The sequence below is a fragment of the Acromyrmex echinatior genome, chromosome 1 (genome assembly GCF_024713525.1).
Source record: "Acromyrmex echinatior isolate Ae372 chromosome 1, ASM2471352v2, whole genome shotgun sequence".
NCBI lineage: Eukaryota > Metazoa > Arthropoda > Insecta > Hymenoptera > Formicidae > Acromyrmex > Acromyrmex echinatior.
Window position 1 is genome coordinate 20,906,197 of NC_141852.1, and position 13,278 is coordinate 20,919,474.

The window sequence follows — 13,278 nt, forward strand, 5'->3', positions numbered from 1 at the left end:
AATAATTTCATATAATAACTGAACTATTCTTCCATTGTTACTCGTAAAAACGATATGTAAGTCAAGGCAGTTTTTAGAATATCTGTCGTAGTTCTTCGAGTAACATAAAAAAACTTTCCAGCAGTAAGTTGAAGAGGGATTTTCGTCCTCATCATAATAAGTATGAAATCCTTTATTATAGAGGGCGGCATGTTATGCCACGTTGTGCTATATATAGCCGAAAAAATCGATTCGCTTTGTTTCCGTAAAGTTTCACCGGCATGCGTAAACAAAAATGATTGTACGATGAACAACTGGGCGGATAACATACTCTTTAATACATTAGTATAATCGTAATTCTTAATGGACATAATTATACGCATTCCTGAAAAGGACATTTTTCTGTTTTTTTCTGAATGCCTAATTTTCTGTATTACAAGAGAATCTCCCAAAATGTCAAATTCTGATTTTAATGTTTAATGAAACTTTGTATATGTATATATATATATATAAATCATCGCTAGTAATATTGATTTTTGGAAGTTAGGGTGCTGAAGGAGAATGATAGGAGATGATAGAAAGGATGTTAGGGAAGAAAATGTGTGAGAAAATGAAAGAGGGTATGTAAATGAGAGTGTGAGAGAGAAAAGGGAGAGAGAGAGAGAGAGAGAGAGAAAGAGAGATATGATAGGGTACACTGTCATGTATTACAGGATAGAATTTGCTCAATGAATAAGTTTAAAATGGAACTTGCGACGAGATCCATACGTAGGAGAAGCTCAAGTAAAATGGACGCCCTGGGTAAAGCGAATACCTTTCATTTTTGCTTATCTATCTGAGATTGTGCTATGAGTCTCTAACAGTTGAAGGAATGACCTACCAGCGACACTATGAAAGTACGAAATGACATATGATTGCGTTTGTTTGTGTTTAATAGAAACATATAGAAATTTGAGTATTTTCTTGCGATTTTTCCTTAAGTACGTAGCTTAATTATTATCTATAATTATTCCTTAACCAGTGTGAATGATTTTTTATAAAAATTCTGTGTCTTTAAACATATATTCGAGGTTAAAATTTTTCACTTGATGCTTCAACTTATTCTAACCTTTCCAAATTCGCGCCAGGTAGGTCCTTTGGGCAAAGCAGATGAAGCCAAAGAGGATGATCCATCCTCTTTACGTATATGATTACAAAAATACTGGGAATACGGAAGGACGACTTCGAGTATACGAAAGGCACATGTTTGTTTACACCTCATTTTTGTTTATTTTTTACCACAATGCAATATGATGATTTATTTATGACTGATCCAGTGCAATCATTGCACCTAATGGGCCTATGAAGACTGCATTATATGTAAAGGATTTGGTAGCTACTTTTGTGACGATTGCCAAGACTAATTCTAATTTTTTAAATTTCATTTGCATTGCTTAAGTGATCTATTCGCTTTGCCCAGAAGGGTCGGACAAAGTGGATGGTTTCTCTTTTTTTATGTTTTAACTAAAACGACATATTAAAGTTTTTTAATTTTTTTAAATTTTATTTCAAAGTTAAGTCGTTTAAGAGATTTATGAGAATAAAAATGGTTTCTAATCTTAATTTTAATTCAATGTCATGTTTTCTTTTTTTCAACCTTAACACGTCCGCGCTGCCCGAGCTTCCCCTATGTATGGGTGTGACATGGTGAGCAATAAGAGAGAATTAAGTTTTTCAATTAAGTGTTAATTAAGTTAGAATAAGTCCTTGCAATTTTTGTATTGTATCCCCGAGGGGAATCAATAAATCATTACTACTACTATTATTACAATAATAATTGATTTTAACGAATAATTTTCCCTTATACATAAAGTAATTTTCAACGTTTTTTCATTATATTTCAAAACTATTCAAAATAATATTTTCGAAGCTTCCACGGGAATAATTTTCTATATAAAAATTATGTGTTGTCACATAATGGACGCGGGTTGTCTCCGTGTCCATGTCCATTCTTGGAATATCAATATTTTGTAAACTTTACAGTTTACTTTATCAGGAAGCAGTGTGATAGAATATTGTATTAGACTATATATCTCATCCTAATGAAGTGAACTACAACGTTCATGAAACATTAGCATCCCAAGAATAAATGTGGACACGGAGATAATTTGCGAAACTGTAAATATTTTATATAAAAGGTTTATAATAATTAATTTTTTTATCTACGTCAATGATATTCTAAAAAAATGATTTTAAAAACTGTTTCAAATATAAAAAGTAATTTCATCTTTTAAAAATTGAATAGCCGCAACTGATATTTTTTTTAATTCACCTATTTACGTATCAACATATTTACGTTTAATAAAAATAAAAATTTGACAATTTTTGAATGATTCTCTTGTTATACAAATGATATTTTATTTCAGTACATATTGATACTAGATATTTTTCATACAATTCTTTCTCAACAGCTCTTATTCATTTCAAGATAATTCATTATAAATATATGATAACTTTGGTTAATTTTAATATTATTAATCAAATTTTTGTAAATATATTTTTATAAAAAAATTGTTAATGTTGTAGTTTAGTAAATTATAAAAAATTTTTAGCAACAAGCAAAATTAAATGTGCGATTACGATATATACAAATACCTGAAACAGCAATAACAATGGTAGTTATTGTTAAACGAAATAAGATAATGAGATTAAAGGTGTCTTCAATATTTCTGGCCAGTATTATCAATTTGTAATGCCTTCTGACCCAAGACCCCAATACGTTGCGATAATGTATTCTCTCGTCGGTATTTTTTTCAACAAGTTCAACAAAACGAATTTTCAAGAGCTGTAGTTGACCACAGAGATGCATAGTAATAGCAAAGAAGAAATTATCGTTTGCACATTGTCCTATATAGACTATGGATACTTGTAATATTTGCATGAGAAAAAGTGTTTTGTATGTAGAATATGAAATTCCTCTGAATAGACATGATGATGGAATGATGAAATTCCACAAAGTTACTGTCTCATTACCGATAGTCACGACCTATAAAAGTATTTCAAGATGTGTTATATAATTTTACAATTATAAAGAACAAAATAAATGTATAATAAACATATAATAAATACATAATAAACAAATTAAAACGATATATTTATAAAAAAATGTTATGTTAGTAACAACACTCTCCTAGAATTTTATTCCTTAGTAATTAATTATTTTTTAAATATATTATTTAGACTAAATATAATATTTTTTACAAATACAAGGGAATTTGTATGGATTATTTTTATAATTATTACTATATTGTTCAGTATGATTACAACATAATATAATTGAAATATTGTAAATGTTATGAAGAAAACATTACCTGTTGTTTATTTATGACGATAGCGATAAGATATACGCTAATAGCTACAAATCCAATTATTAATTGAGTCACTGCGATCATTCGACTTATTCGTGCATATTCCGTCATTATTAAATAAGATTGTTTATCCCTCGACGAAAACGACCAATCATCAATTGCAGATGTCACATTGACGGCAATCTTTTTCATATAAATACGCGCTAAAACGACATTTATCCATGAGTGAACGTAGAATTCTATATTAATAAAAGCTTCCAGAACGTCCTTGGTATCACCGCAGTTTTGGAAAGATTCTATCAGCGTGCAGATCACTGTGAGAGACTATACGATATCAAAGGGTTCAACTGTTTCATAAATAAATATAAATTAATTTTCATAAAATTTTTGATAATAAAATTTTTGATAATAAACTATAGATAATAAAATATAGATTAGACATGAATTAATTGAAATTTTCATAATTTTTCTTAGAAAACCTAATTAAAATTTCTTTTTTAAATTAGTTGTAAAAACTTATCATTACTTAACATACATTTTAACTGCCATATGTATTCAATTGGATGCACACCTATGTAGATCCAGGACGCCGCGTATATCAATTTGAATGCACATACATTTTCAACTTACTATCATTTAAATAAAGAATCGAAAACATTTTTTGCACTGGTTTTATATGTACATATTGTAAGTATATATTATGAATTCTAAAGAGGTTTGTTAACTTATTGTTATAGACAAAGATTTTTTGGTAATTATTCGGATTAACGGAGATTGTGCCGATGATTTTGATCTTGACATATATTGTCAAGGTCATGACCCTGAGTGACCTTCAAAAGGTTTTAAGTGGCAGTCACTGTTCGTTCAAAAGTTATTAATTACAAATTAATTACAATTAAGTTTAAAAAATAATGTCTTATTTTTGCTATACATATATTGATTAACATACGACTTTCCACGCGAAGCGAGATCCACTCCACCTTCTCTCTTTGCGTGGAAAGTTGAACGCCTCTAGGCAGAGGAGAAAGTGGGATGTATCTTTGCGTGGAAAATCGTGCCTCTAGTCAGGAGGGAAGGTGAACTTCTTTTTGCATCGAATGTCTCTAGGCAAGAAGGTAAGGTAGTTTTATTGTATATAATAGAAATAAAACATTATTTTTTTAACTTTATTTGTTAATAACTTTGGGATAAACTGCAGTGACCGATCTAAAACCTTTTGAAGATCACTCACGGTCATGACCTTGACAACATATGTCAAGTTCAAGGTCATCAGCATGATGTTCGTTAATCCGAATAATTACTGATTTTTTTTAACATTTTGAAAAATCTAAATTGTAATGTGAAAAATTTATTCAAAATTATATTATGTATATGATATATACATAATATAATTTTGAATTTTATACATATATTATAAAAACATCTACAGATTCATGGCAGCAATAAATACGTATTTATATTTATACACACGGAACAGGAATGTTATTAATTATTGCGATGCCACAGTATAGGTAAGAATAGTATTAGTTTAACTTTATTAAAAATCGTATTAATAATTATCTGTTATGCACACAGATTAAATGTTCACAAATATTTTGAAAAACATTAAATTCTAAGTCATAACAACTTACACTTATTTTAAAAAAGTTAATATGACAGTGTGGAGTCAAGGAACCGATTAAAAAGATCAGTGCTTCAAGCGTTAAATTATGATTATATTGATTCTTAATAAAAAATTTATGTACATAGATTTGCATTTATCGGCACAAACTACATTTAAGAAAAAAACCTACTTTTATATTGTTTTGTCTTACCTCCACAATGAATATAACAATCCAACGAAATGTGCAAACTATATCGTTCCATTGCAAAGGCCACACACCGACTATGCACATCATCATCCTTATTACTGAGAAGCCATAGTTCATGCCACTCTGCCAATTTGTCTTCATGCTTGACAACATGCTAGTTTTGATCTCAAGAAAATTATCGCGATGTCATACACGATACGTTGTTCAATTTATGCGATGTACGCTTTGAGAGGAATTACTGTAGACGAATGTTTCACTTGTTCATCGATTGGTTTTTATGGTGATAAGATAAGTAGTATACTATAATTTATGTGATCATACATTTTTGTAACATCCATGTTTTTCCGTAATGCATAATTTTCTGTAATAACTTTGGATACGTTCCATGTTCACAAATATTGACAGACTGACAAAGAGTGCGTTTCATGTCATATATGATGCACATGATGTATTATTTTATTCTACTTGAATATTCGGTGAACTACAAAAATAAAATGATACATTATGCGCATCATACATGACACGGAACGCACTCTTTGTCAGTCTGTCAATATTTGTGAATGATTACGACCTAAACAATGACACTGCGCATTGAACTTACCGCTCTGTTCATCTGTTTCATAATCCAGTATATTCATAGTTTGATTTTAGGTTTGAATTTACCGTCTAAAGTAAAATCTTAAGATTCTAACGCAACTTTCTGATTGATTCATCTTAAGACTGTATTTAAGAGAGTTTCAAAATAAGAATCGACTATATACATATAACGTCCTACTTTGTCGACTTAGTCTTACTTTAAAGCTTAAAAACTTAAAAATTCCAGATGCAATAAAAATAGTTTTTTAAAAATTGTTTTAAAAAGTCAACTTTGAAATACTCTAAAGTATTTCAAAGATGACTTTTTAATTCTTAGAACTTATTTAAGATTATTTTAGATTAACCTTTTACATTATAAATTAATTCAAAAATTTTTAAATAAACTTTTTATTACTTTTTAAAAAAAAACCTTAACTTTATTTAAAATAAATTTTCCTAAGATAGTAATAGAAAATAAATACATATAATAATTTCTTTAGGAAGTGTTACTTTTAAAAAATATATTACTTGTATAATTAAGATAAGATTACGCGATAAAAAATAAAAACATCTTTTTCTTGAAAGAATTCCCTTTTGCTCATGTTTCTAGCATTATCTTTAATACTGATAAATACGAGGTGAAAGCTTTCAGAATTTCCTTAAAGTTTATGAAATTTATTGCCAGAAACTTTCCTGCAGTTAATCCATGAGAATTGGTTGATCGAAGGATCATTAATGGTAAATTCTTCATCATGTTTAAATCAAAATTATACCATGGTAAGTCACCATGGTATAAAAAAATTGCAGAAGCTAATTCTTGTGACTGTAATTCCAATGTTTGTCTGGAGAAACAATAGAGAAATAGCAACAAAACAATGATGAACAGGAGATATTTCATAGCAACGTATGTACTATGCATCGAAAGCGTGAGGATTAATTGAAAACCTGAAATAAGATAATATATATATGCACGTGATAATTATCGGTAAGTTTAAGATTTTTTGTAAACAAATTTTGTACGCCTATTCTGTAATTAAACCAGAATTAAGTAGAGACATTAAGAGGCTCTTAAAGTGAATCTATTTTATCAATTTTTTCAAACAAGTATTTTTCTAACTGCCTTTACAGATTAGAAAATCCTTCTCCATATTAAAATATAAACAATAATATACAAACTGGTCGGCTTTATGCCAAAAATGAAAAAAAGGGGGAAAATTACAATTTACCGACTTTTAATAATGTTGATTGTCGATTCGTAATAATGTTTGCTTTATATACGAGTTTTATACTTCGTATGTACAAAACAATCTTGATTTGGACTAAAAATTACGTGAACAATCAATGTTAAGTACTTAGAAATAGGTTTAGACATTTAATACGAAAGATTAGTTAATTAGAAGTCAGTTAGAAAATTTGTATGTAAGTGCGATATCGATGATGTGGTAAAGATATGTCGATGTGTTGTATTTTATCGGTAAAACAGCGATCTTATCGGAGTTCGAGCTTTACTTTAGGATCCCCTTAAGGAAACATTATTTCATATCTTCAGTTTGTATACATGATATAATTATTATTAAATGTTATATTATTCTGTTAGTAAAGTTTTATCATAAAGTAAATTGGATTACGATTTATTGGAGATAAAATTTCCTTTAACGCATAATAAAATCACACTCATTCAAAAAGTTGAAATAAAATGATTAAACTGAATGCGTTTTGCAGATGATGAGCTAAATATCTAAAGAGATGATGTTTTTTTAACATGATACCAATCTGCAATTTTTTGGTATTTTCTATTTCAAAGAATTTCATTTTGAGAATTTTGAACTGTTTGTATACATGCATTGTGAGATCAAAGAAAAATCCATTGTTTTCGCATTGCGAAATATACAGTTGACAAGAATTTGTAATGTCTGCAGGACTTCAACGAAACCGTAAGCGATAGACATATATTATAATTTCCGAAAACGCAATAAGCTACTAAAAGCATTCTTGTTTCGCTTTTTTTATTATAAATCTGCTCTTCAAAGGTTCAAAGTAAATCAAAATTGGCGAATATAAGAGGTAATAAGATAAACACACAAGAAAAACATGCAAGGTAAAAAATTATCGAGAAACCCCATCAATCTCAATGCGTGCATATTTTAATTTAATGTCGCTCGTAGACTTTTCACGAAAGTCCAACCATTTATGATAGATTCCACCAAAACTAATTGTGTCTCCAATTTATACGATGCAAAAGCAGTTTCGATATACTAATTACAGATAAGGATACCATTAAAAAAGCGTCTAATGCGTTCTCATGACCACGGCAATGTCGAATAACTTCCAATGACAGGCTGATCATTGCATTCAGCTGGTTTAAAAAAAATAAAGATATTGAGTTCTTGTGAAAAATATTTCATTTTTATTAAATTATACACAATCTTACAGAAAAACCTAATGCTTTTATAATGGCTGTAGTTTAGTCGACGGGGAGGATTACGTTCTTAATGGCGTTCACGGAGCATACATGATGCCATTTTAGCAGTTATGGAATAGTGAGAAATAGCTACAAAACCTGATTTTAAATTAATACCATGCAGGGCAAATTTTGCATATGAACAAATGTCGTTTTGTAAATATATTATATATACAGAATAATGTATCTCATTCATAAACATACATAATTATACATACATAATTATATTTATTTGATAACCGGAACTCAATAGCTGCTATCAGGAAATTATGGTATAATATTGTGGAAAACAGTGCGACGCGTAATGTATAACTTCCAGAATAGCCTACAAGAATGTGCGAAAAAATGGAAAATATTTCAATGACATTATTTTCAATTCTAAATAAACAGTTAATTAAATATTAATTAAATGACACACATACATATTATAATGACAATATTCTACATATTTACAAAATAAGATTTGTTAATATATAAAATTTTAGCCTGATGGTATTAATTTAAACAGGGATTTTCGTAGTTATCTTTCCTAGTAATACTCGATAGCTACTAAAATAGCATTATGTATGTTCTTGAACATCATTGAAAATATAATTCTTTCTAAAGGTAAAACTATTGTTATAAAAGATTTTTTTACCAAATTCTGTATTTTGTAATCTAATTTAATATTTATCAAATATTTCAGCTTATTACGTAATATATTAAAATTAAGCAAAATGTGATATTTATTTAAATAAAATTTATTATTTCAAATTAAACAAAAACATTAAACATTATACATAAACAAGGAAGCAAAATAAAAATTAAATTTAAATTCTTTTAGTAATAATTAAAAGTTACAACTTTCTTCTATCTTACGTCGACATAAACCAACAACTTCTCGAAAATATATTTTCTTTTTCTATATATATTTTCTATATATATTTTCATCGAACACCCATAATATTCCAGGTATACCAAATATATTAAGTACATCAAGAAGATATTTATAAAGCATTAAAACGTATGAAGTTTCAGCATTCCACTCTACAGTCAATTCCATTTTCAACCATTTTTAAAACTTGCAGACTGTAATAATTTCTTTCAATTTATTTCATTCGATAATTGTTGAAATTATATTACATTGGGTATATTTCTCTTCAGTTCGATTTTTCCTCGAAAAAGAATGTAGTCTTTCGTTTCTTTACAATAATTGCATTGTGATGATATTCGATAACTACAACTCACATTTGTTTTGCTGCGACAGTTTTCCTCGCTGAAACTTACTTTCCTGGATTTCTGATTTATTATTTACATCATTGATATGACATTGTTCTCAAAGATACGAGTACTTACTTCGTCTTTGAAATAATAGGTTTACAGTCATTTAAGTTGCATTTATTGATAAATAAAAAATTTATGGCACCAACAGTTTCTTGAATTATTGTTCTGTCATCTTTTTCTGAAGAAATAATTTATTCTTTCCAGAAAGATAAATAAAGTATAAAAAATTGAAAAATGTTATGTATGGAAATAAAGTGAAGATAATAAAAAACTGTGGCACAAATATGATACTTGACAAATATAACATCTTTATAACCTAAGCAATAATGAAAAATCATCCACAATATATATTATTACTAATGATTCTTCATAGAGCTCATATTTTTATACCTCTAAATTTCTTCAGTAAAATCCTTTGGGGAGGTAGAAAACAATATTAATATAATATGTACAAAAAAACTACTGCAAAATGAGAATATTAGAATAAATAGTCTTAAAAATAAAAAGGTATTGAGATGTAAAGAAATTGAAAAAGAAGGCTAAGACTAATTAATACAAACAATTATATGATATAAACAATTTCGAAACTACATCACATTCGATAAAATCATATGTCTTTATAAAGAAAAGTTATAATAAATACCTGCACGGAACGATTTTGCTAAAATAGCTGAAAATTTAGTACATAAATAGTTTAGTAAATAAATTAATAGTATATGATAAGTATAAATAATTCTTAACGTTCAGAAGACTATTTGTTGGACATGTGTTCATAGCAATGAAAGAATTAAACAATAAATCTTAATATAAATTGCGTATGAATCACGAAATTAAATCTCGTAAAATTTGGTTAATTTATAAATCCTTTTATTAATATACCACACAAATGTTGAACAATTTAATTTCAACAAACAATTGACTTCTTTTTATAGTATAAAAGTTAAAACGTAGGTCTCAAAATACTTTTTAATCAAACATATTTGTCTATATATGTATATTACATAGCATCAGTTTTCGTAATAAGATCTCAAAAAATTTACGCGCACGCACATATACAAGGTGCATGCACGCATATGAGTGCTATACTGATTAACATTACTTTCGTAGCGCTATTCTTAAAACTGAAATATATGAGGCCGCTGTTTTAAGGATATACATCATCGTCTCGCGATTAATATAAAAAAATTTTCCGCCGGTTAAACGAAATGGAATACTCGACCTCATCATCGCAAAATGCACATCTTTCATCAATGCTGCAGGAAGTGTAAACCAGGAAGTTGTGTACAACATATAGAATATGTCTTCACTTTCCTTTTGCAAGAATTCACCACCATAGGTATATACCAACGATTGCATTATTAAATAGTTCAAGACAAAAACACTCTTTATCGCCTCAACATGATCTTTCTCGTTTATACAAATATTTAAACGCAATCCTAAAAATAAACATTTTATTTTTAAAAGAATATGAACATGTTCAAGTTGTAAACCATGTGACTACTAAATGAAATGTGATAAAATGTATTAAATATAAATTTCTTCAATTTTTGTACAAATACGTATGTAGATTGTAAATGCGGAATAAAATCTTTGACATACATTACCTATTAAAGCAAGCAAAACCGTCACTATCACAATTTCATATAATATAAGAAAATGAAAAATATCTTCCAAATTTTGATACAATTCCATTAACAGATTATGCCTGTTAACGAAGTTAACAAATTTCTTTCGATAATTTGCTTCGGTGTTCGGCTCTTTCGTAAATGTTTTGAAGTTGTTTTTGAGCACCTCGAGTTGACCGGTGAGATGTATTGTAACGTTGAAGAAAAAACTGTCCACGGTAAATAATAAAAAAGATAATAGGCTTGTTTGAACAATCTGGATAGTCAGGATTATTGCATATTGTGGACCAGTAATCAACTGACCCAATGAACCAGATGGAATCAAAAGTAACCAATCTGTTGTATTAACTGCACATTATAAAAATTAAAAAAAAATATTACCATATAATTTAGTTTATAATTAGATTACAAAACTAAGTAAAGAATGATATATACTTGGAAAACTTATGTCAAATTTTAATTTATATTTAATTTTATTCAATTTAAATTTAAATTTAATTAATACATTCATTTGTCAAACGCCCCATTCAAATTTTTGTGTTAATTTAACATAAAATAATTGTTTTAAGAATTAAGTAACACAAATATTATAATATGTAAATATCAACACTGCAATTTAGAAAAAAATTGTAGAAACATACTTCTTTAGTAAAATTAACATTTATAAAATAATAAATTAATATATTTTATTCATTTAGAATTTATGTTTTGAAACAAATTATTTTTGTTGTTTGATCATTTACTCATAAAATATGTTAGTGTAACACTAAGAAACATTAATTTAATAAAAATATTTAAATAACACAATAACATCATGTAAAATTAACACTCGACATGTTAAAAATTTTGACAAAGATGGTTTAACACAAATGCAAAAATGATTTTAACTATGAACCGCATAACAAATACAATTTTACCATTCACTAAATTCATGTCTGTGGAGAATATCTGCTTCAGATTAATGAATATGACAACTGCCATATACATGCCAAGGCACACATATAACGAGTATAATAACGTAAAGGTGAGTATTTTGCTTTGAACTGCATACTTCTTCATAATCTTCCTAGTTTCCACATTATTTTTAACAGATAACCAATCATCAATAGCAGCGTTAATGTTCATACCCAGTTTTTTTTGACTAACAATAAGACATATGTTTTTTATAAGTCCAGTCGACGTAGACGCAAAGAATGTTATACTTTCTATATTTGAACTGGCGTCCTTGCTGCTCCAGAGCAGCTCCGTCGTCAGACAAGGTAGTATCATAAACTGAATAACAATTAGTATTAAAGCAAATACTAATAAATATAAAGGATAATTTGCAATAAATGATTGTAAGCATAAACTTGTCGAACAGAAAAATAAAATTTTAAATTAAAAAATTTTAAATTAAAAATAAAATGCTAAAAAAATAAAATGTTAAAAAAAGAAATTATATATTTTGAATTTATTATTAAATATTTAGAAAAAAATTCTCACTATACTACTTTGCAAATTTTTAGACTTCCCATGATATTCTGTTGAATTATACTACCATCCCTCTTGCATTAACGTACCTGTGTAATCAAACAAAAACCCCATTGTATCTTCGTGAATACTGTCTGTTTCTGTAATGGCCACAAACCGTATACTTTTAAGAATAGTCTATGAGTGGAAAAAACGTAAGCGACGTCATCATTCCAACGTTTATTCATCATTCTGGCAAGCGGAAGAACTCGAATGATAGCTCATTCGAAACTACTTCGTTCAGTTGTTACAAACTAAATTTTGCTAAATTACCATCAATTTACTATCGTTCGATTCTCATTATAAGTTATCAATAGCGTCATATTAATTTATTATTTCACAAAACTCATGTTTTATTAACTTGCGCAGAAACATTTCTTTTAGGAACAAAATGAGTGAAGGGATTAGTGGACATCATATCTTTTTACATGTCTTTACATTTCTACTTCCATTGTCATTTCTACCATAGAAATATTTGATAAAGTACATTTGGTGAAATTATTTATAGTTTATTGTTCCACACACAGTAATAATTTTATATATATTCAAACTTATCATAATAGATGCAATTCAATAAGAACTATATCGAACATTATGTAATTAAAGAAACTGTTATTAATGTTTTAACAGAAGATTCTAATGGACACATTTGGAGGTATTCTCGTAGAATTCATGTTTGGTAGGACAAGAAAGGATTTGATAGCACA

At 28.0% G+C, this 13,278-nt stretch overlaps 3 protein-coding genes and 1 pseudogene across 6 annotated transcripts; all 4 read right to left on the bottom strand.

Moving 5' to 3' along the window:
• Positions 1-23: 23 nt before the first annotated feature.
• Positions 24-5,395, bottom strand: LOC147911051 (4-vinylanisole receptor-like). 2 transcript variants are annotated; one of them, XM_087408298.1, is made up of 4 exons: positions 5,141-5,395; positions 3,330-3,640; positions 2,614-3,004; positions 24-364 (listed from the first exon to the last, which is right to left on the bottom strand). In XM_087408298.1, the coding sequence occupies exons 1-4, from the start codon at positions 5,190-5,192 to the stop codon at positions 24-26; spliced, it is 1,095 nt and encodes a 364-aa protein (XP_087264424.1). In that variant the 5' UTR covers positions 5,193-5,395. The 2 variants fall into 2 exon arrangements, with proteins under 2 accessions (XP_087264424.1, XP_087264421.1); XM_087408295.1 differs by having other exon boundaries at positions 3,330-3,650; positions 5,141-5,394.
• Positions 5,396-5,639: 244 nt separating this feature from the next.
• On the bottom strand, positions 5,640-6,660 carry LOC147911052 (uncharacterized). Its single transcript, XM_087408464.1, has one exon. It carries the CDS (start codon positions 6,630-6,632, stop codon positions 6,312-6,314), a length of 321 nt encoding a protein of 106 aa, XP_087264590.1. The 5' UTR covers positions 6,633-6,660; the 3' UTR covers positions 5,640-6,311.
• On the bottom strand, positions 6,628-8,060 carry LOC147911053 (uncharacterized; annotated as a pseudogene).
• A 39-nt stretch (positions 8,061-8,099) lies between these two features.
• Positions 8,100-13,236, bottom strand: LOC105152663 (uncharacterized). 3 transcript variants are annotated; one of them, XR_015545796.1, is made up of 6 exons: positions 12,622-13,236; positions 11,980-12,334; positions 11,042-11,410; positions 10,657-10,873; positions 9,510-10,107; positions 8,100-9,429 (listed from the first exon to the last, which is right to left on the bottom strand). XR_015545796.1 is itself a non-coding variant. In XM_087408284.1 (5 exons), exons 1-5 carry the CDS (start codon positions 12,760-12,762, stop codon positions 10,068-10,070), a joined length of 1,122 nt encoding a protein of 373 aa, XP_087264410.1. In that variant the 5' UTR covers positions 12,763-13,236; the 3' UTR covers positions 8,100-10,067. The 3 variants fall into 3 exon arrangements, 2 of the variants coding, with proteins under 2 accessions (XP_087264410.1, XP_087264408.1); XM_087408284.1 differs by having other exon boundaries at positions 8,100-10,107; XM_087408282.1 differs by lacking the exons at positions 8,100-9,429; positions 9,510-10,107 and having other exon boundaries at positions 10,390-10,873.
• Between the last annotated feature and the right edge of the window lie 42 nt (positions 13,237-13,278).

Bases quoted from the DNA above. Each gene is read 5' to 3' on its own strand.
- LOC105152663 (XM_087408282.1), bottom strand. From the start codon at position 12,762: ATGATGAATAAACGTTGGAATGATGACGTCGCTTACGTTTTTTCCACT. The intron at 11,411-11,979 runs GTAAAATTGTAT...TATAATGTGCAG, and splicing joins AGACATGAATTTAGTGAATG to TTAATACAACAGATTGGTTA. The intron at 10,874-11,041 runs GTAATGTATGTC...GTTTATTTTTAG, and splicing joins GGTTTTGCTTGCTTTAATAG to GATTGCGTTTAAATATTTGT.
- LOC147911051 (XM_087408295.1), bottom strand. From the start codon at position 5,290: ATGTTGTCAAGCATGAAGACAAATTGGCAGAGTGGCATGAACTATGGC. The intron at 3,651-5,140 runs GTAAGACAAAAC...GATATCGTATAG, and splicing joins TTGTTATATTCATTGTGGAG to TCTCTCACAGTGATCTGCAC. The intron at 365-2,613 runs GTATTTGTATAT...TGTCCTTTTCAG, and splicing joins CATTGTTATTGCTGTTTCAG to GAATGCGTATAATTATGTCC.
- LOC147911052 (XM_087408464.1), bottom strand. From the start codon at position 6,632: ATGCATAGTACATACGTTGCTATGAAATATCTCCTGTTCATCATTGTT.